Source organism: Heliangelus exortis, chromosome 19 (assembly GCF_036169615.1).
Source record: "Heliangelus exortis chromosome 19, bHelExo1.hap1, whole genome shotgun sequence".
NCBI classification, from domain to species: Eukaryota; Metazoa; Chordata; class Aves; order Apodiformes; family Trochilidae; genus Heliangelus; species Heliangelus exortis.
This window is the reverse complement of record NC_092440.1, coordinates 6,473,278-6,499,923: the sequence shown is the minus strand read 5'-3', so window position 1 is coordinate 6,499,923 and position 26,646 is coordinate 6,473,278. Positions and strand designations below refer to the sequence as shown.

At 40.1% G+C, this 26,646-nt stretch overlaps 1 protein-coding gene across 10 annotated transcripts in view; it reads left to right on the top strand.

Moving 5' to 3' along the window:
• ARVCF (ARVCF delta catenin family member) overlaps positions 1 to 26,646 on the top strand; it is a 243,566-nt gene that overhangs the window by 132,720 nt on the left and 84,200 nt on the right. For 2 of the 10 annotated variants that reach the window (XM_071763532.1, XM_071763531.1), the window contains one exon: positions 19,094 to 19,132. The exons of 7 other annotated variants lie outside the window; for them this stretch is intronic. In XM_071763532.1, the coding sequence (XP_071619633.1) occupies positions 19,094 to 19,132 (39 nt within the window). Of the gene's footprint in view, positions 1 to 11,542; positions 11,564 to 19,093; positions 19,133 to 26,646 lie in introns of those variants that run through there. One more of the 10 variants, XM_071763533.1, reaches the window with a different exon arrangement.

The following is a 26,646-nucleotide window of genomic DNA, read 5'->3' as shown; positions in this document are numbered from 1 at the left end:
TTTACAGGGAAGCTGAGTGAAGCATAAGCCATTCTTACACTGCTGGGTGCCAGCTACCTGTAGACTTGTGTATCCAAGTCTCTATAGGTGCTCTTGTGGGAGATGATTTCAAAACACTTTATTTTTTATCACCTTCTTAGACCATGGATGCTCTGTTCATGCTTACTTGTGCACAGGAGAGGAAATCTATTTGTTATTGTAAGGATTCTTTGCTTATTACAAGTGAAATAATACTGAGTTCTGTTAAGGATTGTGTTCTTTCCAGAGTTTCCTGCTCACACTGGTGGGAGAAATACTGGATTATCAGCACAACTTGGGTGCTTTTGAAAATGTCTTACAAACTAGAAAGAAACAATTTTGAACTTGAAAAAAATCAAGTCTGTAAACTAGGGCTATTTAGTGATATATTTTGTCTGCATCAAATCAGTGGAGTTTTATGGGTATCACTCAACCACTACCTAAAGAGCTTACTTGTAAAGCCACCTTTTTGATGATCAGAATGGGTCTTTGCTGTAGACAGGTAGCTGGGACTGGCCTGTTACTGTGTCAGACTGACCTCTCTCCTCTGCTCAGCTTTCTGACAACCCAGGCAAATATTGGAGTAGGTTTCGGTGTGTAGCCCCTGACATCCTTCAAATGCAAATATATTCTGGTTTAAAGCTTGGCATACATCTTCATGCTAAGGTAGCAAAGTGATTTGGATGGCTCAGTTGGAGAACAGTTGCTCTGAATTTTTTTGGATAAGAATGTGGTATTTTTAACAGAGAAAGATGATGATGTTGTTAGGGCAGCAGCTATTTGGCTGCCTGCCTTGCAGCCTGCCAGCAGATCCTGTTGCACAAGCCAGTCTCACCAGCACAGCAGATGGCAAGACCAGTGCCATGATAAGCCATGTAGTAAAAAGAATGATTGCTTATAGTGAACCACATTTATTGATAAATTTACACAGAAATTAGCACCAACGATGCAAAGAAGAAAGTTTTTTTTCTGGGAGGATCACTATAAATTAAGGGCAGGAGTGAACTGGTGAGCTACCAAAAGAACTAAAGAGACTTCCTAAGAGAGGTACCTTGGTCTGTGTACAACACAAAGTCAAAATTTGCTGTAAGACAACAAATCTAAATACTGATGCTGTTTTCCAAATGTTCATCTAAGCAGGACTCATGCTCACATCACTGAGAGAATTCTCTAGGCTTTATACTTGTTACACAGCCAGACCTTTCCTCATGTCATTGTAAAGAAGTAACAAAATACTGGGTTTGAGATTTGACCTATAGATGTACACAGAACTGGCTTCAGTTTAGCAACCAGAAGAGAACTTTATTTTCCTTAGAAAAAGATTTTTTAAAAATCATGGATGATCTGGAACAGGAGAAAATACATGAAAAGTTCATATTAGTTTTGAGATTGAACTGTTGGGCTTTATTCTGATGGAAAAAGCTTCTCAGTGTGTAGGAATAAGAAATGAGGGACAGGGAGTGTTTGTGAAACACTTGCCCTTTGTAGATGCAGAGTTTTCACTTACTTGCCAACTAAAAGGTAAGAACTTCTCTAAGCTGGATTGTTGTCTCCTTTGTTGCTTGCTTTTTGCCTTACTTTGTTGTTAGCCTGTATTAAAGAATCTGAGAGATTGTGTTGATACTTTTAAGGGGATGGAAGCTGCTATTAAAAGCCCAAACAACTTTCAGCAAAAATCGAGATCAGGCTTTGTGGAATTGAAACTGAGACTATACAGATAACCTGAATACTTACAGGTCATAAAGCTTCTTGTAAAGAAGATAAAATATCTGTTTGCCTCTACAGATGGATGGTATTGGGTTAGTCACTATATATCTCTGTACCCCAGGCTTCCCATTATGCCACTGGAGGAGTCAGGTGTCCCCCATAGCATCCTGTCCCCTGTACTCTTAAATTGAGCAGTCCCTAGAACACAGAGCAAAGTAGACCCAGGTATGCTAAGAATGGCTGTGCTGGGCAGTAGGTCACAGGACCAGTAAGTGAGATGGTTTATTTTGGCCCAGTGCCTTTGATTGAAAGGGGTTGGTAATAAAAACTCTGAGGCAGAGCTCCTGTGAATTGTATTTTATGATTGTAAAGGGTGGTTGTGAAAGAGGATGAAAAAAGGGCTCATGCTGATGTATTGGTTGAAGAGCTGGCTTTTCACTGCTCCTAAATGAGAGGATGAGTGCTTCAGGCACATACTGAAGGAGATGGATGTTGGGCATCAGATGCTAAGGTAGGATGGGCAATAAAGCAGCAGAGAGAGAGTGCTGTTTCAAAGTATCACAGGAGATTAGAACTGCTGTGCTGCAAAACTGGTAGCTGATGTTGAGAAGAAAATTGTCTAGCAAGTGCTTTTGGCATGGGGAGAAGTTTAGAAAAATATCTGAACTGTAGCTAAATGAAAGGAAAAAAAGAAAAGTGTGAGGTTTTTTTTTTCCCTAGCCAGGCACTTCATGCCAGTAAACTTCAGAGGAAAGTAGAATTTTTTGCTTTGGTCATTTTCCTGTCAAATGCTGATATATTCTTATTGCCATAATTGGGAATTGCTGTCACTGTTCATGGGAGTTCTGCAGTTCCAAGTCCTGTGGAGTTAATCCTTCATATTTCAGCCCAACAACATGTTGGATTTTAGCAGGAGCCTCAAGTGATAAGCAACATCTGTGTACAGCATTGCTCAGATTCCTGATAAATGAGTTCCAGAGGCAACCTTTCATTTGTGGGACATTTCACAAAATTTGCTGCACATAAAGAATAAACTTTATGAGCCTAACTCTTCAGTGGCCTGAAAAGCTAAAGAACTGGATTCTCCACTTTGGATGATAGGACAGCCAGGACTCAGTGTGTCAAACACTGATGCACTTGAAACTTGCTTATATGGCATCTAACATGTCACATAAACTCAGCATAACTGGAGGCAATGAAACACTGGGGGATGTTCTGTTGACAGTCTGTGCCTCAGTTTCTTCTATAAAATAAGCAGCCTTTAAGATGAATCCTGGTTTGGAACTTCTCAGGACATAGAGGTGGTGATGATGATGGTGAACTGTCAAATTTTACTTGAAGGTGGTTGAATTATTTTAAGTTATACAATAAGAATGGAAATGGGGTCTTTGTGTACTTGGAACATCTCCTGCAGTATAGGAGAGTTGCTGCTGTCCCTACTTCCCAGCTAGGTCACTCCTGTCAATACCATCCAGATGTGGATGCTCAGGGTTTGTCTAAACATGGTTTTCACTGCATGGTGTTAATAGCTCTTACACTGGCTCCCAGCAGGGTCCCACCCTTGTGCTTTCACCTCCATATTTCTCCACTTTTGATACACTCCCACTGCTTTCTATTTTTGGCTGCATTCAGCTGTTTTGATTAAACAGTTTTGGGGGAATAAATCTTGCCTGCTTTCCTCATATGAGTGAGAAAAACAAACAAAAAAAAAATCAGCAAAGGAGAGACTAGAAAGTCCATCACAGAGAAACAGTGTACTTGAAAATTTCTGTCCCTGGGACTGTTTCCAGCAGCAGGGAAGGAGTGTAAATTTTGGGAAAGGTAAAACAGTGTAGGGTTAACCATTCTGGAAGTCATCTTATATTCAGATACCTGTGGTATTCAAAATTGATCGATTTAAATGGTGAGAAGCAGGAAGCTCGGGGCTCCATTTTGTTCACTGTAGGGTGTGATACAAACAACAGCACCAACATAGGTGCATTTTGGTGTGGCAAGAGGGAAGGTGAAAGAACCTGCTCTAAGATGGCATTTGTATGCTGTGCTTTTGCTTCTGTTGTCAAGTACCAGCTGATTTTTGGGCTGAGGATATGGAAGTGTTTTCCTCTTCACTGGTAAATGAAGAAGGGATGTGCCATCCATGTGCAAAGGCATAGGGATATAACCAAGCACATCCTCTTCAAAATGCAGAACACAATAGTGTCATGGTCCAAGACACTTTGTACTGAAGTCAGTGTAGGAGATAACTGCTTGGAGCCAGCATGGCCATAATCCAATCAAAATTTCATTTTTTGTCTGATTGTGTTGGCCTGAGCAAGTCAAACCTTACCCAATTTTCTGACCCAGTTCTGTTTTGTGCCTCCAGGACAAACTCTGTAGTATGCTTCTGTCTTTTCAAATACGTGTTTTTGAATATGTTTGTGTGGTTTTTGAATATGTTTGTGTGAGTTCCTGAACCGTTTCAGAGGTAGGGGAGAGCAGTATAACACTCATGAAAAAATTCTGAAAGCTTCCAGTTGGATTTTTTTTTTTTCTGCTTGTTTTACCATAGCAGAAGCAGTGTGCTCCTTCATTTGTGCTGTTGCAATGACATGGATTTAGCAGAGCTGTGCCTGAGATGTGCCAGTGTAGGTGATAGCTAAATGAGTCTTAGGAAAGCTCTTCTGCATCACTAAGGTTGGGCCTTTCATTTCAGGGTAGCTGCTCTAGTGTTGTCCTGAGTTAGGCTTTTTGAAATTGCTAAAAGATCTTTTAAAGTGGGTGTTAACAAATAGCCTGAAAGTAAATCCCATGAGTTAATGGAAAATTAATTTTTTGAAAGGTAAGAATGGTTCTTGAGGTACAGGAGTGGGTTGAAAGGGCTGAGCTCAACCCTCACCACTATTGTTGACACACAGCATTCAGCATGCAGCCCATCTTATTTGCCCATCAGCAAGATAGAAAGTGATTTTTAAATTTTTAATTTTTTTTCCCAGTTTTGTGAGGAGGCTGAGAATCTGTGGATTAACAATAGAGTTGTAGTTCAAAGGTGCCCCTCCCTATGGTGGTTTACTTATCCTGGTTTGTGTCATTCAGTTGAGAAATTTTCTTCCAGCACTTTGTTTGCCATGATACTTAACTCTGCATTGGTTGCATGAGCCAGGCTTGGTGCTTTACTTAGATGGACCACAAATATTTAATAGTTATGCTGTAGAGTAATTTTCCTCTCAGTGCTACATCTGGGGCATTAGTCAAGTAGGTTCTCCTGGCCTAAACATACTTTATGTCCTTCACTGCGAGGTCAAAGGTGTCCACAGAATTGTGTGTGTACAGAAGAGCATTTTCCCAATAACACAGGTGCCCTAAATAATGTGCCTATGCAGCAGCTAGGAGGCAAAAATTAGCAGACCAAGATTGCTGGGTTTTGTTTAATTGTCATTTGGTGTGCTGTAAGTCCACCCTACTTGTCCTAACAATATTTGGCCAGATTTTAGTGTTTTTGCCCACTAACGACCAAATTACTGTAATTTCTTGGAAAAGTGTATTGTTTATATAAATCTTGCTTACATTGTACACTTATTTTTGTGGCTATATTACAATACCAGGTTTTGCCTCCTGCATAAATCTTCAGTTTAACATCACTGGTGCCTGCTGGAAGTAATGATCTGAATCATTTCAGGTGCTCAGTAAACAGTCAAGAGAAACCATTTGGCAGTTCCTATGCTATTGCTAATTGAAAAATCACTTCACTGCTTTTTAATGCTTTAATTCATTATTAGCTTAAGAAGCCTTTATTACAGAAATGGAGAAATTGGTGTTAGCTGTGCTGCATATTCACCCCTTCTCAGAGCACAAATAATTTCACGGGTAAAAACAGCAGTGAGAGGAAGGGCAATTAAAGGAGTTATTTAAATAAACCATTTGTACTGAAGGGTTTGGCTGCCCACACCCACCCACTCTCTCTGCTGTTTGGAAATATTTGAGGAAAACACCACTCCCTTAGTAGGAACTTAAGTGTGGCTGTGGCTTTGTTTCGATTTGTTCCAATTCTGTTTTGCCACTTGGAGTGAACTTGTCATGGGCTTGTTCACAAAGTAAAAGCCTCACAGTCACTTCCCTGGTTTTATTTTTCACCAAGGCTCCAGCTATTTTACTCTCCTTGAAGATTAGGTCACTGCAGGAATGGAAGAAAGTCATGTTTGAACTGCTACTACCTCTCAGGCCAGTGTATGTGCTGGCTTCAATTACCATCTCCAAGAAAGGTGAAAGTACCCCAATTTGAGGGATACTTAATCATATGTCAAAAGTGCCAGAAGAGGTGTAGTTATCTTCTGAGCTATGTAAATGTCATGCTGAAATGAAAGCACAGAAAGGTGAAATGAACGTTGTCTTTTTCTAAAGGCAATCTGAAGTGCCTTCCTTGCCTTTTTGAAAGGGAGTGGATGGTGGATATAATGGAGGGCACGTGGGAGGTGCAGCTGCAATCCCTCCTGCCTTCTCAGAGGTGTGTTGCACTTGTTTCCCAAGTGAGCACTCTGCTATGTATTTATAGAAACCCTGTTTTTCAGAGGAGCAGTTGTTGCAGCTGTATGCAAAATATTGAATTTTAAATCAACAGTTGAGAAAAAGAAACGTGGATTAATAATACAGCAGTTCACATATTCTCTCCCTTGCATGATGTTGTCCTTGTTGACGCTGGAAGGTGACCTCTTTTCCTGAAATAAAATTGGAAAATCAGAGGTAACCACCCCAAAAGTTCCCACAAAGAACTGATGTTAGGGAAAGCTTTCCTAAAGCTGAGCTGTATTGAGCTGTGGAATGACAGAGTAGTCTCAAGGGGATGAGGCTGCAGGGGACAGATTCAGAGTGAGCAGAAAGTTAGATAGTCTAAATAGGTGTCTTCAGTGTCTCTAATCTCAGTTTATGCTGAAAGAGCTTATTATTTAGATGTTCATAATGAATTAGATAAATAGCAAAATAATTAACAAAGTAGACAAATCGTTGTTGCAGGGCTTAGAGCTGATTCCATTTCAGTGAATCAAGGTAGCTCATTTTATCTTTAGCTGTGCTGAAGCAGAAGGGATTTTTTTTTTTCCCCCCTTTTTCTATTTGTGGTGTTTATTCATTAAAATGTATCGTGGCTTGCAGTGGAAGGACAGCACGATCATTTGCTTCCTTTAGAAGGGGAATGTTAGAGCCTGTGACTCACATGGAACTTCTGAAATTCCTTTCTTGGTTTTCTTAAATGCCAAAACATTCTCAGGTTCTTTCATACAGTAGCAGAGATCATAAATTCATCAAAAGTTTATATATGACTTACTGTCTAATTAGATTATTACTGTCTGCAACAGTTTTCCAGGTGCTCTTAGAGTGCACATCTATATCTTAATTTTTGCCAGTCTCTGAGCTGATACTTCTTTTCCCTCAATTAGTTTTTAGGCCTGAGACCGAGCTTCTTATGCTGGAGTCTTCTGCTAACCTCTGGTCAGCTATAAGGACTTCAAATGTCACACATGGTGACTGGATCCTAAACTGGAAATCATTCATGCTGGGACTTCTGCCAGTATCCTGGTGTCTTTTCCTGATCAGTGTGGATTTTGGCTTAACCAAACCTACAAGTCTCTTTGTATGCATGGCTTTTGTGATTCTTACTCAGTACCGATAATTTTAAAAGACTTGCAAGCTTTAGCTTTCATTCCTTTATTCCTTTCTTTCCACATGTTCTTTCCTTTCTACCTCTCTCAGTGAAAAAGATTAGCAGTTACCAATTGTAAACCCCTGAGCTCAATTCTACAGGTTTTCTCTTTATCTCTTGCAGTACAACATCCTACCTGTGCAAGACTCAACGTATTTTCTGAGAAAATGCTAGGGTAATTCTGATTACTGGAAAAGCTGTAATGAGGTTGAGTTTCTGATACTGAAGGTATGTTACAGAAGCAAACTGTCCCTCTTTTTTTAGATAGCAAAGGGAAAAACACTGAGGGTGTTGGCTGTGACTGCACAGACCAGTACTGGGAGTGGATGCTCTCTATGTGATCAAAGTTTGGTTTGGCTTTCTTTTTAAAGGTGTTACCAGAGATACAAAATAAAGCTGTAGTTGTGTGAAGCCTGTCTTGGGAGAATGTTATTAGTAAATCCCTAGCTGTGAATTGTTTTCCAACAGTGTTAAATCAGATCAATCAGGCAGTTTTATTTCCCTGTCTTCTTTTGCATTGTATATGTGCATGTTCATCTGACCTTTCCTTATTAAAACAGTCCAGCCATTTGGTACTTTGCATTCCCTGGTCATCCAGCTGGTTTTCTTGCTAAAATTATTACCTCCCACTGTTTCCAGGACACCTCAGAGATCTGGAATGGTAACTGAATAGGAAAAACACTTTTGTCATTTATTGTTGTGGATTGCTCCATCAGGAGGCAAATTTCAATTCAATCAAATTTCAGGAAGCAGCATTAGTACCCTCCCTAATGCTGCTTCTTGACTGATTTTTTTTCTTTGTACTTAGTATTTTCTGTGTTTTAAATATCAAACGGTCAAAGGTTTTCTGCATATTCTCCTGAATTCATATTGCAAGTTCTTATCCTAAAGAAAATACCCTGTGAATTTGGGACAGAAAAGCTGTTCTGGTCTGTGTAGACTATTCCAGTGTAAAATTGATCCATTACAGTTGTTCTTGCATGGGTTTTATTATTATTAAAAGTGACTTCATTCCAGAGTAATTGCACTGCATTACGAGTGGTTCAGTTTTATTTCAGAAGAGCATTGTTTTTCTGTCAGGATAGAGTATTTGCATTAGGAGTTGCTCTGAGAAGCTATAACTGTGTCTTTCCTACAGTCAGCCTCCAGGTAATGTACAACTACAAAAGACATCAAGAACTCATCTGACAACCTGTGCTGTAAAAGCAAAAGTTGGAGTCAGAAACTTTGAGAATTTTTGGTTTATATATATATCTTGTAAGAAGTCTCTAGCACTCTTTGTCTGGGGACATCTTTGCAGGAAGTTCTTTTAACTCTGTCTTGAAAAACCTCAACAGTATTTTCTTCTTCAAGAGCAGAGACACAAATCTAAATCAAATGGCTTGGTTCCCCTGACTGCACAAAATGTGGATTTATGGATAAATTAAAAAGTAACTGTGGCTTTTTCCCTTTTCACCAATCCCTAATTGGTATTTCCCTCTCCCTTTGTCAAATTCTTTCATGTTATGGCACTTGAGATGTTACAGCTTCTCAGGGCCTGCTCAACCTCCTCTGAAATACCTTAAGAGCCAGAGCTGTCTGAGCTGGCTCTTAGTGAAGTGTGTGTGTGTTGCTTATGTTGCTGGTTGCCTTTTCAGGTAGGTTAAGCCATTCCCAGAGCTGCACTGCAGATATGAAAGAACAAATGTGACATCTTTCAAAGGACTGGGTGGGAGTCATGGTGGATGTCTCTGCATGCACAGCCTCCTTTGGCATGGACCTCGTGTGAGTCCTCACTTGCTCCTTGGTGTCTGCTCCTAGGGCTGAGGCTGGAAGTACAAATCACATCTTCCCATTTTTTCACCTGCTCTGAGTTTTATAAAATCCAGTGAAAATGATCTTTACAAACTAATTCACTATATAATGGTCACCATGTATGACAGAAGACAAGATTTGATCTGACATGCACTTTGTGTACTTAATATTGTACCTCCTAATCCATGTTTCTTGCTTAAAGTTTTTGACTCCCCAGCTATTGTGCTGATGCAGAAAAATATTGCAATTTTTAAATATCTTTGTCTGGATTTTACATCATTGTTTTTTTTTTCTTCAAGGCAAGCAATGCAGAAACAGAGGAAAGCCTAAGAGCTATCTATATTTGATTTGCTTGGAAATGAATCATTAATGTCTTCCAGGTGGACAACAAATGTGTTATGAAGTCTTTTTCATGTCTGCATGCAGGGTAGTGAACCAAAACAAAAGGAATTGTGTGGAAAAGATCCCCTCAAGCCTGAATCCTTGAAGAGCAAATGGGTGTCTCTAGGAACAGCTCAGTCTGTACACAAGGGGTTTACTGAGGTTCTACTTATGTGATGTTGTGGGTACTGCTGCTTCAAATCCTCTGTGTAGGCTTATGCTGTATCAGAGTGGCTGGAAATGGAACATTTATCTTTTTTGTTGTCATATGTTTTTTACGAACCTCTGAAAGAGAAATACCTCCTCCTACATGAAATGTCAAAGGATTTGATCATTGGAGAGGGCAGATACTCTGAATTAAAGAGGAGCAGTTCATAGCTTTTAGAGATTTGCCATCTCTCAGACAGATGAAGTGCTGTACCACCTAGTTCCATGTGGCACATTGCAAATCTTTCAGAAACAACTCTCCCAGACAGGAGAAATCTTCCCACCTTTTTTATTTGCTGCATTCCTAACCACTTCATTGTGTTTTAATGTTTTGCACTGACCACTTCAAAAGTCTTATTTGTCACATGCCCAGTATAAAATGAAAATATGTTTGCTAGACAGGTAGTGTAGATTCTGTTGACTGTTATTTGCAGCTTGCTTCATGGCAAGTGTTATTCTGAATGAGGGTAGCTTTAATTTTTATTTTTTTTTTTTTTGAGTTATCAAGTACTTGTAAATAAATGATTATAAGCAAGGTTTCTGATACAGGAATGTGATTTCTAAGCCTCTCTAGAGGACTTTCTGTTTCTTACCAGCATGACCTGGTGACAACTTGGCCTGTAGGAATCTAGTTTTGAACACGTTACAATCGCACCTATGTGTATTAAAAATGTTTTAAATGTATTAAAAATGTGTGCTCTGCTTTAACAATTTCCTTGAGCAGAATTGGCTTGTTGAAGTTCTGCAGCTAAGCTGTTTTCAGTTTTATTTTCTTGAGGTCTTAAGGATGGGGTTATGGCTGCATTTAAGACCTTTCTGATGTGAGAGCACTTTCTGTCTACACAATAGTAAAACAGGTCCATGGGCATGTTCAGCTTGCAGCAGCCAGTGTGTTGTACTGATATGGTAGTAAAACCTTGGAACAGAGTGTTTTAATTTATCTGGGACAGTGTTTTTCTGCTATAGATGTGGACTTTAGAGTATGTCTGAAAGGGATCAGGGGCAGCTATCTTTCTGTCACAGATGCAGCTGCTGTAGTCTGAGTTGACCACTGGGTGTGGTAATTACAGTTGTTGCCCTTCAAGTCTCTGAATTAGACTGAGTGGGTAATGTGGAGGTGAAGGAATGCTGAAATTAGAGATCTGAATGAAATAAACATCAAAGGCCTCTGAATCTTTTAGACAGCCTGATGTAAAGGGTATTGTCCTCCCTTAATCTGACAGAGATGGCTGGGCTGTGTATACTATGTAGGTGCATGCAGGGGGCTTGGGAGAGGTGGTATCACAGTGGAGGAAGAATATTGTGGTGAGTGATTTGTCTTCAAGGTGAGAATGCACAAACTGTGCTAGCAACCTTTACAAGAGAATGGTTGTAGGGCTGCTCTTCCTCCTCTGCTACTATGGTCTGAGCATATACAGAAAGGCTGACAAAGGATGATTACTATACCAGGAACAAGCAGAGGTGTGGGCCTGCCAGCTGACATTGATGTGTGTTGAATAAAGTCCCTCAATGAGATTGATAACATTAGAAAAATGATGTCACTGTGCAGACTTGTGCCAGGTGTAGTCACAATCCAAAAATACCTCTCCTGTACTGAAGAGAGGGAGGAGGAGCAGAGGACATGGTGTATGTAAAAATCAGTTCAGTAGTAGTGGTACCAGCTGCTGGGTTGGTGTAAAGAGTGCAAGTGTGTGAAAGAAATGCCAGGGTTACTGCAGATAATGGACCAGTAGATCACCCAGTGGCTTCATCTGTAGAATGAATCAATGGCATCTTGTGTCTCAGGTGAGGTTTTTTGTCTATTTTTGTTGTTGTTGTTAGTTTTAAAGTGATTATGGTTGGAGATTTTAAATGCACTTTTTTTGACTTCTGCGTAGATGGAACACATTGAATCTGATGGAAAAAGCTTTTTTTTTTTTTAATTGACTGTAAAGCCCTGATGAGCTTCCTGGGTAGTCACCACAACTGACACCTTTCAGGAATATTGGGTGGGCTGCAGTCTTAGGAAACAGCAGAGCATACGGGGAATCAATTAACTCAGTAGATATTAATTATTAAACACTTTTCCTCTGGAGAAAATCTTTCAGCACATCCTCTGTTTGGCCCAAGATTGCATGCATGCATGAATGGGTAGTGAACATGCTTTACTGAATTGTCACTTGTTATTTTCTTGTTGTACTGGGGACTGCCCCCTCTAAAGTACTGCTGCCAGGCTTTTAGAAAAGCAGACTACAGTTCCTGCTTAGGCTGTCTCTTAGCCACCAGCATTCTCACATGTAACTGATGTCAACACATGCCAATTTTTCACCATTGCCCTGTGGAGTGCTTAGCTGAGTCTGGCCAGCTCCTGGCAGTCTATGGTGTCTTTGTTTTGAGCAGCACACTTCATCAGTGCTGTGCATGGGGAATTATCCACTCTGAATATAGCTATTTTGTGTATTGAAGCATATACAGACACTTTCAAAAAAGGGCTGTTGCATGAATGGGTAGCATATTATCAGTGCCTTCCTCTTCATATGGAACAGCTTTGTTTGTGTCTGTATGTGGTACTGCACTAACTTGAATGCTGTAGACTGGATAGTTAATAGACACTGCAGAACAGTCTAGCTGAATTTAGCCTTTACTTGATTTATCAGCTTTTAGAAAGAAGTTTGTTTGTCTGTCATCAAGATCATAGCTCCAAAAGAGACAATAATAAACCCGTGCTTGTGTTGTAGTATAGTGATGGGTGGTAAAGTTCTTCAAATCTCTCCATCTGATCTGGACAGTGAATTAGTTCTCTTATGAATCTTTGATCGTAGTAGCAAGATATAAGTGGTTAACAAAAGGTATTTGCTACTGACCATTTGAACTTTCTTCACTGCTGAAACTTAAAATGCTGCTTAATGCTATAGGCAGGGGATTTCACTAATGATTTCTTCTATTATGGTGTTGCAGCAGGTGTGAAGGTAATACTCTTGAAGCAGGTCAACCCAGTGATTTGTTCTAAAGTTTTGGGTTTTTTTTAACTGTGTAAAACTCCATTAAGCTAATTATATGGATTTGTATTCTTACTTCCTGCTGAGTATAAAGATAGAAACCTTTTATTGGAATGCAAATGGCCTGTGATAGAAAATCACCTTCATTGCAAAAGATGTCAGTGTTTCAGAATTGGCAGTGTGATGAGATGTGACCTTACTGGTAGAGGACTGAGCCAGAAATGCTGAAGTTAGTGTCTCCCTTTATGGTTTCTTGGGTTCTTCTCATTACATGAGTACATCTCATCATTGAAAAACGGTCTAATTTCTTGTGGTGTATGTGCAACTATATGAAAAAGGAGAAATTTCTTCATGAAAGCTTGCAGAGAATACAGAGCCTTATCTGATGATCTCACTTCATTGGACAAGTGACTGTTGTAAGGTGTGTTTATGATGAGAAAACAATTCGATCAATTGTCTTTTAAAAGCAGTAAAATTGTCTGATACTTGACATTTAAATGTCCTATCTGAACTTAACAAAGGATATAGTGAAGTGCCTCATCAGTGCTTGATTGCTGTACATATTTATGTGGCTTTTTCTGCCAGCTTTGCTTTGGGGATTTTCAAAACATCATTAGTGTGGGACAACCTGACCTTGTCTTGCAGATGAAATTAATTGTGAATATGACTTCTTTTCTGTACTGTTAATGCCTGGCAGAATGGATGAAGGCAGTGGGGCTGGACACAAGTACTGTATGAAGAGGTGTATTGCCCAGTTGTGTAGCCTTGTCTCATCCCTTCCCCAGCTACCTTCTGAAGTTGTGCCACTGGTAGAATCACAGCTGCTCACAATGGGTCAGAGAAAGTAGAGACCTCCCAGTTTAGATGTCTCATCTAAAAAGCAGCAGGTATCTGGGTTGGAGAAGGACTTGTCAAAAAGTTTGAGATTTTTGAGATTAATTAGTTGAGAAGAAAGTATCTGTTACTGGTGTTGGAATATATGTGGTCATTGATAAATAAGTATGATACAACAGCTGCCACATGTCCTGTTTCCTCTTCCAAAAAAAAAAGCTGAGTATACCTATAACTAGGGAATAGTAAATAAGAAATTGATTATTCCAGAATGTGATTCAATGCTCTAAGCTATGCTATATAGTATGCAGTTACCTCTGGGTAACTGCATGTGCCTTTCACTTTTCAATGAAGTACCCTAGTACAATTTATATTTAATGGCTTAACGAGTATGGTCTGTGAGTATAGTCAAATGTCACCCATCAAAATGTTGCCAGCCTTTTCCAGACACATGCATAACTTTTTCTACTTGGTACTTGCAGCTTATATCCTTATCAGGGAAAATTATTAATCCCTGATGAGTACAACTGAAAATGATATGTGAAGTCAGCAGAAATCTTTCTACCAGTGAGCTGGCAGGGCATGTTTATAACGCAGCAAACTGCAGTGCTTTGCAAAATATTAGGGATCCAAAAGCACAATGGATTATGTCTACAGGGTTTACAAAGCTAGGATTAAGAATAGCTGTAACATCTACTGCTGAGGGTATACAGAACCCATTATCCAGTATATTTTCTGGGCTTCCAAACACACTTTAGATGTATTCAAAGAGCCTGTTATAATATGTTGGGTTGCTTTTGTTAAGTGAATTATACAGTTATCCTTAAGTTTCCTTTAATTTTCTAAATGGAGCTGTGGTGCATTTAAATTTCTTGAGAGAAAAAAAGAATTGAATTTTTTTTTCTGTAATCAGAGTTGATGATGATTTCTTATTCAGAAGATACAATTTCTCTGTGTGTGAACTAATAAATAGTGGGAAGCTTTAAATAGTGGTGTGTTTGGTCACTGTTGACATGGATAATTGAATTAAGTGTAGAAGCAGACTGCATTTCCACCTGTGGTATGTGAAGTGTTCATTGGTGTTAAAGAGAATTTGCTGTTTAGGATGGATATCTTTGTCTTCCACCCAAATTGTTACATTTGCTCTCCCTGACTTGCTAACTGTCATCCCTTCTAAACAAGATTTATTAATTTGGCTCTATCTTCGTGTTGTTCTTGCACTTCCCTGGTATTTGTGGCTTTAGGGCAGTGTTCTTTCCATCCTGAGCTTATGTGTGAAGATGCAGTCAGACAGCCTGCTGGGAGCCTGAAAATGGTGTGGCTGACAGGAGAGCTTTTAGTGTGGGAGATGGGTTGTGATACATCTGGAATTGTGCTCTCTGAGCCAATTTCAAAATTACTCTTTCTGTCCTTTCCTAAATGAATTGTGCTAAATGCACAGGCTGGTATGGAACAGTTGACACCCAGCTGGTACATCCTGAATGTATGTAGAAGTATCAGTAAGTCACAAGCAAAGCATTATATATAATGTTACTTGTGAGTGTTGTGTAAAATTGAATGCTGGGCTTCTGGTCAGGTTTCTTGTATTATAATATCTTCCCTGTCAGTAAGTAACAGAGCAAGATACACATCTAATGAGAGCCTAGCCACAAATACAGAGTCCAGGCAAACCACATAAAAAGCCAAAGAATGACATTGCATTGTTTGGAAAGCCTTAAAAAAATCTTAATATACTGCCATCTGTGAAAAGAGCTACTATTTGTCAAAAGATATATATGGTGAACTAAAGTACTGTTAATGTGATAAAACTAAAGACTGAAATATTTCTCTCATGCCTGCCCCCTCATCCCCTTTTACTACTACTTTTTTCTTTTTTCACATGAAAGCCAGTGACTTGCCTTTCACATGATACTTGCTATTTGCATGTATGGATTCTTGCTGTTCTCATTTTTCCCTGTTCTCTCCTCTCCCTTTTCCCTGCCACGCTTCTGTTTTGTTGTTGGTTTTTGGGTTTTTTTCCCTCCCTAGATAGACTCATGCATTTTGTAGTGCTTTTCTCCTCTGCTCATCTTTTCACAGTCTGCTTCTGGCTCCTAGCATTGCTTTTGCACCTTCTCTCTGCCAAACTTAGTCTCTATACTTTATCTGTTGATAACTATTGTACTGCCTGGTTTAACAAGTTGAGCTATGGAGTATTACTGATTTCTGTCAGACTGTTCTTGGATGTCTTGATTTGTTAAGAAAATCATTATGAATGATCTGCTAGTCCAGCAAACCTGACTTCTGTCCTGCAGTGCCTTTTGGAGGTATTTTTGTGCTGCTGAGGACATTTCCAGTGCTGTGCTCAGGCTGTCCTGGAGGCAGGAGCAGCGTTTATGGCAGGTTGTTCATCACTGGTGTGGGCCTCATGCTTCTGAATTTGTTCTGATTGAGTCTGTCCAACTGTTCAAAAAAAGGTGCGTGGGATGACTGACTGTTTATTCTTTGTGAAGAGCTGGAAGAAAAACAAAACAACTTCATTTGAACTCTGAGAAAGACAGCTGTGTGTATAGATGATACGAGGACTGCAAATACATTACAAAGAACTTTGTTCTTCTAATGCACTTTGGAAAGCTTCACTGGAAGAACCAGTTTATTTCTGCCAAAATTTTAGTAATGGAGGTGTGTGTTAATGGAATCAGTTCCTCTTATATAAAGGAAAGAAGGCAAGGCTGGGTACCTGGATGCTGTATATTCTGCCAGAAGAGATAAATATGATATCCTGTGTAATGTTAACTAACACAGAGCCTAACACAGGAGGTGGTTTGCATGAAAGCAAGGTAGTCACTGCTGCCAGCCTGGTAGGGAATTCCCTTGGTAGGGAATTTAGGTACTTTGAAGAGTTCTGGCTCGGGTCTGAGCAAGCTGGCTAGAAGTTTACTAACACACTGTATCCTGTTTGCAGCCTCAGCTTGGCAGGGCTCCTCTGGAAAAATCAGAGATTCCCTTTCCTGGCAAAACACAACAAGGAGTGGGAGTGAAACGCAGCTGTCCTATCCCTGAGTTGATACAGCAGCCTTGCAGCTTGTCTTACCAACTGTAGGGAAGCATACTATTAAAAAAATGAATCTTGTTTTCTGCCTGATGCTCACTAACAGCAAGTCCTTAATTTCATCCTGTATCATCCTTGTTGTTATCTCTGTTAATTTGATTGAGAAAAGGCTCCCTGAAAAGCCCTCTGAGAACCTGTTTGAAAGTGACTTGGATTATTGGCTCTAGGGCTGCATCTTGTCTTAACCTTTATCATATTTGAATTCCATTGTGAAGTGCCAACAAACACACACCAGAAATAATAATAAGGTCCTATGTAAATAATCGTGTGATTGGTAAATGTGATTGTATTTTACAATTCAAATGCTTTAATCCAGAAGTGCTGACTGTATATACAGTGCCAATAGGAGTGATCATACAAAGATGCATATTTCCAGCAAGCCTGGGGAATATTAGCCAGAACTGATGTAAAATGAAACAAGCCAAATGTTGGAATAAGAAATTGAGAGCTCTTTTACTTTTCTAGTGAGATATTTAATTCCAAGCAAGTCACTTCCACCTTAACTTAAATTGCTTTTCTGAGATAAATGCTCATCACCCAGTAATAACAGTCCTTGCAAAATTGTCAGACTGTGGATGCTTAGTATTCTGTGCATTGAATGGACCTGGTGGTTTCCCTTGAATTCTCTAGGTGACAGTGCCTCATCTCTTCTTTTTTCCCCCTTTTCTTTCAGTCACTTTGTGAGCATGCTCATGAGCACCTCTACACTATCAGATTTCTAATAAATAAACATGTTTCTTAAAAATAAATAGGCCCAACCTGTTACATGGTGATGAAAACTTTAGCATTTAAGTTTTTCTTACTTGTGCCACTTAGACTTGCTGTCCGAAAATTAAAACAAAATGTGTGTGTCTTGTCAGCACTCAGCTCCCTGACACTGGAACTAGTTAAACCTTTAGCTGTGAGACTGAAGGGCTCTCTATTGACTTTCATTATACCTTTAGGCACTTGAACTGTAATCAAATTGCTCATTGACCTTTTTGATGTGAAAAGCTTGGATCACATGGATGGATGAGACACCTTTCTGACCCTCCTCTTACAGCTGCTCAGTGTTCTGAGCCCACTGCAGTTTATCCACATCCTTCCACAGCTGTGGATGCAAGAGCTGAACAGTTTGTCCTAGCAGTCACCATGAGCATGCCAAGTAGAGATGATGAAGTGTTCTTACTCAGCATTTTTCCTAATAACCAAGTGCTCTCTTTCATCTTTCTTCTTTTGTCTTCTCTTTTTAAGGCATATTGCTAGTTTAAAGCTGGCCTAGAAAGTCTACCTGCTGTTTTACAGTGTATGTGAGGTCTGTCCATGTGCAAGTAGTGGTTGTAAGCTCAATTTTATGAAATAAACAGAGAATGTGTGAAGTAAACGGAGTACTGTGGGGAAATGGCTATTTATGAACTCTCTTGAGTTGCTGAAATAGCACAGTAACTGGATTGCACTTGGGAAAATTGTCTTTTTGCTGGGATCTCTTCCATTTGGAAGATTTACAGCAGATGGAGTGGCCTCTGGCTTTGTTGGCTTGTTTGTGTCTTTTGGTGTTCAAGTGAACTTGTAGTCATCCAGAGACCTCCCGCACTGTTTCTTTCCTGCTGTCACATTTTTGCTCTCTGGGGTTCCATAACATTGAGATCCAGGCTTCTGTTCAGGGCTGTTCACACGTTTCCTGTGATGCTTGGTTTAAACCCTGGCTTTGGTGTGGGGCTGGGAGAGAAAGGGGTGAGATGCAGAGGAAGCAGTTAAATGTGATTTAACAGGGATAATCTCTTGGGGAGCTGTTTGGACTGAAGCTGTTCTTCTGTCTTGGTGCCAGGCAAACCTCCCTTGGTGCTTAATAGTGGGAGACATTGGCAAGCACATTCCTTATGAGATGAGTGATTAGATTTGTTGTCAATCAGTTTGTATGCCCTAGAAAAAGGCATAATTTATTTAAGAAGTGGCTTTCTTAGAGTTCAGGTTTAAAAATTCATCAGTGATCCATTTGTTCTGTCTCCCTCAAGATTATAATATTTTTATTTTTTTCTTTTTGTGTTGTGGCAGTGTGTTTTGCCACAGAAAAATCCAGTTCAGATCTACAGGCAAGGCTGTGGGTGGATGAAGAGATTAGTTAAGCTTAACACTGATCTGATATGGCTATTAGGACACCCAAATAATGTTCCAGTCTTGGTCGCAATTCAAAGACTGCAGAGGTGGTTTACATCTGTCTTGAAGTTAATAAAGCAATTCTCTAAGGTAGTTTTGTAACATTGCAAGTAGGCGTGGATGTACTCACATAGGCCTGACAGGCTGGGTCTGGCAGATTTTGGCTTAATGCAGTAGTGATGTGTTTACAGGGCTGGGGTAGAGGCTGGGACACATGGACTGCATAAAGAAACTTGCTGCTGTATTCTGCCAAACTGACAGTTCTTTTTTTTGTTCTAGATGAAGGACCTAGCTTGTACTTCTGACTTCTATGTGCATGTAAGTTTGTGGACTTGATAATTAGTAATGCATACATCAGTTTAATTTATGACCCAAACTCTGTGGGACCAGGGAGAAATGAAAGAATGCCTGTCTTGCAGAAAGGAATGTACAAATGAGTCATCCCACACCACCCTTAACACCAGCATTGTAGAGGCAGCAGGTGGAGATGAAGGAAAAAGCTTACTGGGAAATTGTAGTCCATGATGTAACCCCATCCCACTAAAAATTTAGCCTTGGTTAGTTCATCTGAAATATGAACTAAGGGGAAGCAAGTTGGATCTGTTCTGGGTTTGGTCAAAGACTAGGCATGCAGATTTGCATTGTGTTTGTCTTTGGGAGGTAGTTTGGCAAATTGCAGTGAACTCTCTGTACAAATCTCGGGGAGAAATAGTCATTTCCTGCTCATTTGATATGGCTTCCTAAGGGGGAAACTTTTCAGATAAACACTGGGCATTCTGTTGACAGCTAAGAGAAATAGGGCTAGCCCTAACACTGTGTGTGCCAAGTGTTCTTTACTTTCTTTTTTTTTTTTTTTCGTCCTTTATAATTTTTGTATTAAACATAATGGCTTATGCTTCTATATTACTACTTGATCTTGCTGAATCACTGAGGGAGAAAAAGGCCTCGTGGCTAAGGGACTGAATGATACACTGTGATAACCTTGTCCAGTTCTGCTTTCTGCCACAGACTTCTTATATTTGGGCTCTTGAGTCCTGGATTCATCCCCCAGCTTTAATGCTTTCTTGAGGAGCTTGATGTCATTTCTCTGCAGAATCGTTCAAGAGATGGAGGTGTCCAAGGATGTGATTTAGTCTGCAAGATTGGAACTAATCTCTGAAGCTTCTATTCTTCTTTTTGACTAAAGAGGAAGAATTAAGTTGTTGTGCTTTTACATACTTCTCTAAGCTACCTAAAGATAGGTGAATTTGAACCTCTAATGCATCCATTATCCTGCCTGGAAGATGTGTGTCCCCAGTATTCTGTCCTAGGAGATGCTTAGGCCAGAAGACTGCTCTATCATATTGCAGCAGTTTTGTCCTTTTGCAGTACAAAAGCTACTACTAGTGACTATTTTGTTCTCAAGATCAATGGGCATACATGATTTGCTGAGCATTAATTTTAGTGTAGTGGGCCTGATTAACAGGTAAGTTTTAAGTATATATTATCACATCTGTTGGAAGCTGACCGAGGCGTAATGTCTTGACATGTTTGGTTAACACCCACTCAATCTGAAAAGCAGGGCAAGGCAATACAGAGCCCTGAGAAATGTCTTGCTTGTCAAAGTGACAAATTGCCCTTTCTGATTCAGTGGACCAGCTTGCATGGCAGAGCTAAGTAGCAACTGGAGAATGGAGAGGAGAGCATGGGAAAAATACCCTATTTGTTTAGGCCTTCCCTGTATTTTTTGTTGTTTGTTGCCCTGAGTTGAAGCTCTTTGTTTTCCTTCATCTGAAACAACAGCAGGTTGAGAGGAGCAAAGCCTCTGGGGTTCAGCCTCTCCCACTTCTCCTTCTTATAAACTGTTTACAATCTCCTTCAGTTTTCTAGCTTTGTATGGAGAAGTTCAGTGGGTCAGCTTTCCCTTTAGCTTCATCCATCATTCCAGTCAATTAGAAATAGTTGAGGGCCAATTGCCCGGCCTTCCATTAACTGAGACACTTCAGATTGTTTAAAATAGCATAAAAGGCCTCTTTGTTGACCGTTGGGCAAGCACTGTAGATTTCCCTCCTGATGGGCACTTACCGCGTGGCTGAACAGAACCCCAGTGTGTTTTGCCATACTCAAGGGATGAATATTACTACTACAGGCCTTGTCTGGGTTTTGATTCCTTCTCCTTCACCTCTGCCTCTTGCTTTCCCTGAAAGGTGTGATGCCTTCAAATGGTGAATTACCATGCCTGCTTGCAAAAAAAAAAAAAAAAAAAAAGCGCTGTTCTTTGTGGCTTTTCAAAATCTCTGTAGTTGAGGGGTTTTTTCAGTTGCTGAACTGTTCCTTTTTAACCTTGGTGCTTTAAAAACTCTTGGCATTATTTGTTAGTTGCTTGTCGTGTGTGTTTCTAAAGGACAAGGGAAGTGTGTAAGGGTTCAGGAAACAGTTAGTGCATTGTGGTGTGTGGCTGAGTTCATTCTGGTACCCCATGCCAGGACAGCCTTACTTTCATTTAGGGATGACGTTTTCCTTATGTTCTGAAATGACCAACAGTAGGGTAGAACTTGTCTGAGAGGCTCTAACAGAGAGCTTGAAGTTTGCCCTAAGTTAAGGTGTTTGGGTTCACACTGAAGTGAGCTGAATCTGTTGTCTGTGTATATATCATGTGTATAAAAAACATATTTTATTTCATGTGACATAAGCCAGAGAAATAGTCTTACTACATGGAGATCAGTGTATCTGCAGCAAAGTAGATATTTATGCAATCCTATCTTAAAATCATTATCTTACAAACCCTTTTTCCAGCATTATACACTACCTAGGCTTCAGTATGGGCTGGTCCATGTGCTTTTCATTGTTCCAGAGCTATTTTGACTGAACGTGTCATCACTTGATCACCTCTGTAGCAATGTTTCAGCTGGTTGTGTAGAGTCTGGATAGGTGTGACTTGGTGCTGAAGACCTGAACCTTGCTGCATTTTTTGAACTGAAGAGGAGCATGTGGCTGTCCTTGAACATAAAGCTCCAAGGTTCTTCCAGAAGGTGCTTTACCTCCCAGTAGTGCATATACTGCTGTATGTGAGGGCTTACCTCTTTCTCACCATTCCTGTAACACAATCTTAATAGAGTAAGACAGTCTCCTATATGGCTGTCTCTCAGATGATACAGGCTCAGTGATGTGTGTGTGCTGGTTACCTTGGATTCCAGCTGTTGCACTACTGAGATCTAGAGAAAGCTCTCAGAACAAATCCAAGACAGGGAGCACAGCAGGGATCTGCAGGCTGTGATGAAAGAAAGTGGGCTCTGGCAAGACAGGAGGATGTGATGGTAATCAGATTTGAGAGTCTGCAGCTGCTGGGGAGCTGCATCTTGTATTGGAGAAAGATCTGCCACAAATACAGTTTCATTAAAAAAAAAGTTCAACAACCTCCACCCGTGTTTTTTCTTCCTTGTTGTTGTCCCATGGGGATTCCAGTCTGCTGCAGATCTCAAGATAGACTTTTTTAATTGATATTTTATTGCTCCTGCATACTTCTCTTTTATGTCTTCCTTTCTCCTCCTCATACCTTCAGCAAATAACAGCTTGAGGACACAACTGAGCTGGAAGCACAGGCCAAACTGGAAGAAGACCAGTTGTACAGAATGTCAGTCTGAGACTTGACTGACAAAACTGATGCTTGTCTGCTTTGTACTTATAAATAATCTCATGCTTCACAGGGACTGGAGCTTTTAGTAAGTAATTTAAACAAAGACTAGTAGGAGGTGGAAGAATCCACATTTAATTCAATTAACATTGTTGTCCAATGCCATTAATTCTGCCAAGACTTGTCCTGTGTTTCACAGGAGTTGATACACTCGAGCTTTGTCTGTGCTGGGGTTGGCTGAGGACAAGTATGTCCACTGGTGTAGAATCAGCCTTTGTGCTTTGCAAAAAACCTTCAAATTTGGAATTTGACAGTAGCCTGGAGTAAACAGTAGCCTAAGTAGTTTGCATTGCAATCTGCTGAACAAAGGGTATCCGGGAGAATGATGATTTGATGTACATGTTTTCAGTGTTTTTGAAGAGTGGCTGTTTTAGTGGAAGTAATAATCTCCTGCAATCTTATATTCTTTCCAGACTCTTTCAAATTGTTTCATAGGCAGAAAATAAAGAACATTGTTTACTGTTGTAAAATAGGATGTCTGAACCTCCTGGGGGAGGTTATTCTTTTATTAAAAAAAGATATAAAATAGCTGCTTTGGTGGAAGTATGACTCTAGGAATTGAAATGGTGATGATTACAGAAGCCGTAGTGTTCTAATGCAAAATAAGCCCTAGGAGATATGTGCTCTAAATGGTAAATCACTCTGTTTTTTAACAAAACAAGAATTACTGTTATTTTATGATTCTTGCTTATTTTACAAGGTCTTTAGCTGTTTCATCTGCACTTAACTTTTACAGACCAGGGATAAATTGATTGTTGTTTTGCTTTTTAAATAGCTTGGCTTTTATAAAGCATGCTGGAGATGCAAGCACAGATCAACATGATAGGATTCATTTGGTACTCAAATAAGCTGGGAAAAAAGCCATGACTACTGACACCCTAGTCAATAACTGGATTGGAATCTCTTCTGGTAACTTGATGTTGGTTTATAATCTTCATGGAAAAAGAGCTAAAAATTATTATTTGAAAGGGACCTTGTGGGTAATGCTTAGCAATTTGGTGTGTGTGTGTGGGGGTTACATCACCTTGAAATGTGTGTGTGTGTTGTAAGAGAATCACTGCCATTTTAGTTTGGCTGAGGGATCCCTCAGGACCCAGAGTGCACTGACAGAATTCAGTGGCTCAGACAAGCTGCATGTGGGGCTTCCACCCAGAGACCCAGGAATTCTAGTTAAGCTCAGTTCTGGGCCCTTCTTCAAAGGGAGGATTCCTGAAGAAGAAGGAAGCCAACCTGCGGGACCTGTCATGGATTCTAATGGTCCCTCATTGAAGAGAACTGGAAAAAATCTCCCTTTAGATTTGGTTTCCAGATACTCAGATGATCACAGTGATTGTGCCCTGACATGGCAGATACCTCTTGTTTGACAGTAGAGGAAGGGCCACAGGATCCTGGACAGTGTGGTGGGTCAAGAGGAATTTTCTGCTTGCTTTTGCTTTGAAAGCCTCAGCAAGGTAAACAAAGAAGTGTGTGTTGTTTTAAACTGGAATTACCTACCTCTAACAGGCAGGGAACTACTGGTGGGATTATTTATTAGGGGTGTCACGTTCCAGCTCTATCTGGCAACTTATGTTTTACTTTGAATAACAAGGCTTACATGCCAAATGCTTAGAATCTGAGATGTATTTAGCAGAAGAGTGTCCTAAATACTGACTTGGAAGCTGAGCATAGAGGAAGGTGGTTGAAAGGGGTAATGTGTCCCAGTTTCTGCAGTTTGTGATGACCTAAAATCCTTAATGATGGAAGCTAAAAACAGATAACAAAATCTTTGCATCTTTCTTCCGTTCACTTTAGCTTGTGATAACTCCAAGTTAGTGATGTGGAGAAAGTACTGGTTTGGGAGATCAAAGAACCATCCCCATAAGCTAACTGGGGAAAAGTAAGCTGGGTGATAGGCTGTCCTCTTTGCACACTGCTCAAATGGTGTCCTCAGTAGCTCACACAAGAAGATGCAGTCTGGTTAATTGTCTGTGTTTGGATATCTACCTTGAACTTTGGAAGCTTTTATTCTTTCTGATGGTGACGTCTCTTTTAATAACAGTTTTCTTTTTTAGGGATGCAGCTCTGTACCATATCTCCCTGAATCTTTGTTTAGAAGCAGCCAGAGGATAAAAACTCCTATGCAGTATTCATTTAAAGTCCATATGCTCTGCTTTGCAATTTTCTCATGTTCAAGTGCCCAGCTTTAAACTTTTCCCGTGCCCACAGGCAGCCTGAATACAAAGGGAGACTTTTTTTTTCTTGATACAGAAAAAGTTTTGCAAAAGCTCAAATAGCAAAATATTCCTTTCCAACTTTCATCTCCTCAGGTTTATTATCACAAACCAGAGGTTGTCTCTGAACAATCTGTAGGGGAACAAAGAGTAACTTCATGCAGTCACCTCAAGATGATGGATGAGATGTGTGTGTACATACCTGTGTGAGAGGAGTGAGAAAGTCTCACCTTGAAGCAGTTTTGGCTTTCAGTGCCTTAGAGATGATGAGGAGCTTTACAGGGGCAAGGTATAGTGGAAAAAATCTCTGTGTGTAGCTGATTTCTTTGCTGTTGACAAGGCTGGGGTTGCACCAAGATGAATCAGAGTTCTGAGACTTTTCTGTATTGCAATATTGTATAAATTCTGTGTAGAGGGAAGCTTTACTGTGGGGTGTGGAAAAGGGAGTTGGACTTAAACTATATAAATAAACTATCTTCAAGAAAAATGTGAAGGGATTAATGGTTGTCCCAGGAGCTGGTTTCCCTTCTGAAGCTGTGAGCAGAAGAGAGCCTGACATCTGAAAGGACTCGCTCTGTATCATGAATTAATGGCCATAATGATTAAGTACTGCAGACTGGAAGGAGTGATTTTCTTTGGGATTTCAGAACTCTTATTGATTTATTCTATAGCCTGAGTTACTCTGTGGTTTCAGTGGAAATGGAAGCAGTGCCTGCTTCTATCACCTCTGGTAGTCCAGCATGTGTTATCTCTGGAGGCTTTCTATGTGTTGCATTTTGGCTTATATAATTGCCTGAAGCCTTATGGTCATGGTTACTGTTAGCACTTACTTGAAAATGAAACCATCTTCCTTACTGAAATCCAAGTTCCAGAATGTTAAGACTACAGATGTAAATAAAGGGAAATGAACAGAGACATCTCTGCTTGTTTCAAAGCAAATTGTAGGTCACACAAGGATTAAATGACACTTCTTCCTGTGGAGCTTAATGAGACCTCACTACCCTGCTCCTGTCACTTGGAAGGGTGTTGTCCTTCAGGGCTTGCACGAAACATGGCACAGCACAGAGGGTAATCCAAAACTCATAATTGAGATGAAAAGCAATTTTTCTATGTAAAATGTTAGAAAGTAGAAAGTTGTAGATTCCTGGTGGTAAAGCTGCTTCCAGGTAGAGAATGTTTAAACCTTGATGTAATTAGGCTCAGCACTGGCATGGCAACAGTTTTGTACCAGTCATTTTGCTTTCTTGTCATGTGAAAATGTGTACACAATTTGTCCATGGTGTTTTCTTTAGGGAAAGTCTGTTCATTTTGCAGTTTATGGCCCCGTGTCTGTCTTCTTTAATGAAAAAAGGGTGCCTGTGCACATAAGTGTGTGTGTGTGTGTGTGTGTGTGTGTGTGTGTGTACACGCACATATATTTTCCTTAATAAAGGATGTTCTTTGTGTGCCTGTTTGACAAGATTGTGCAAATAGAAGCTCTGCTTTGACTTTGAGGCCAGTGTAGCCCAATACCTTCAGGGCATATAATGAAATGAACAGTCTATCATTTCGTTTTATGTAGTTGAGGATTAATAATGCTGGGGGAAAAATCTTATTTCTCAGCATGTAAGCTAGTTCTCTGTTGGCTACTTGCTGTGAAACTTCTGAAATACCATCTACCTTTATACCTTCGCCAACCAAAGGGGAGCCTCTCAGATTTCTGTGCTGAGATACACAGTTGCGTAAGAAAAGGGAAAGTTCAGACATTAGAGCTGCTGAGCAGCTGAAGCCTTCTCTTTGGGCAGTATCCCTGAAAGAACTGGCCTTTGATCTGCTTTCTTTGTGTTTAGTGTTCCTTTATGCTGTCTGGCTGTTACAAAATTAAATAAGCTGATGGCCAGTTCGATCTTAGGGACTTAGCTAAGGGAAGGTGTCAGAAGGGTGGCATTTGATGTAATTCAGCTATAAAT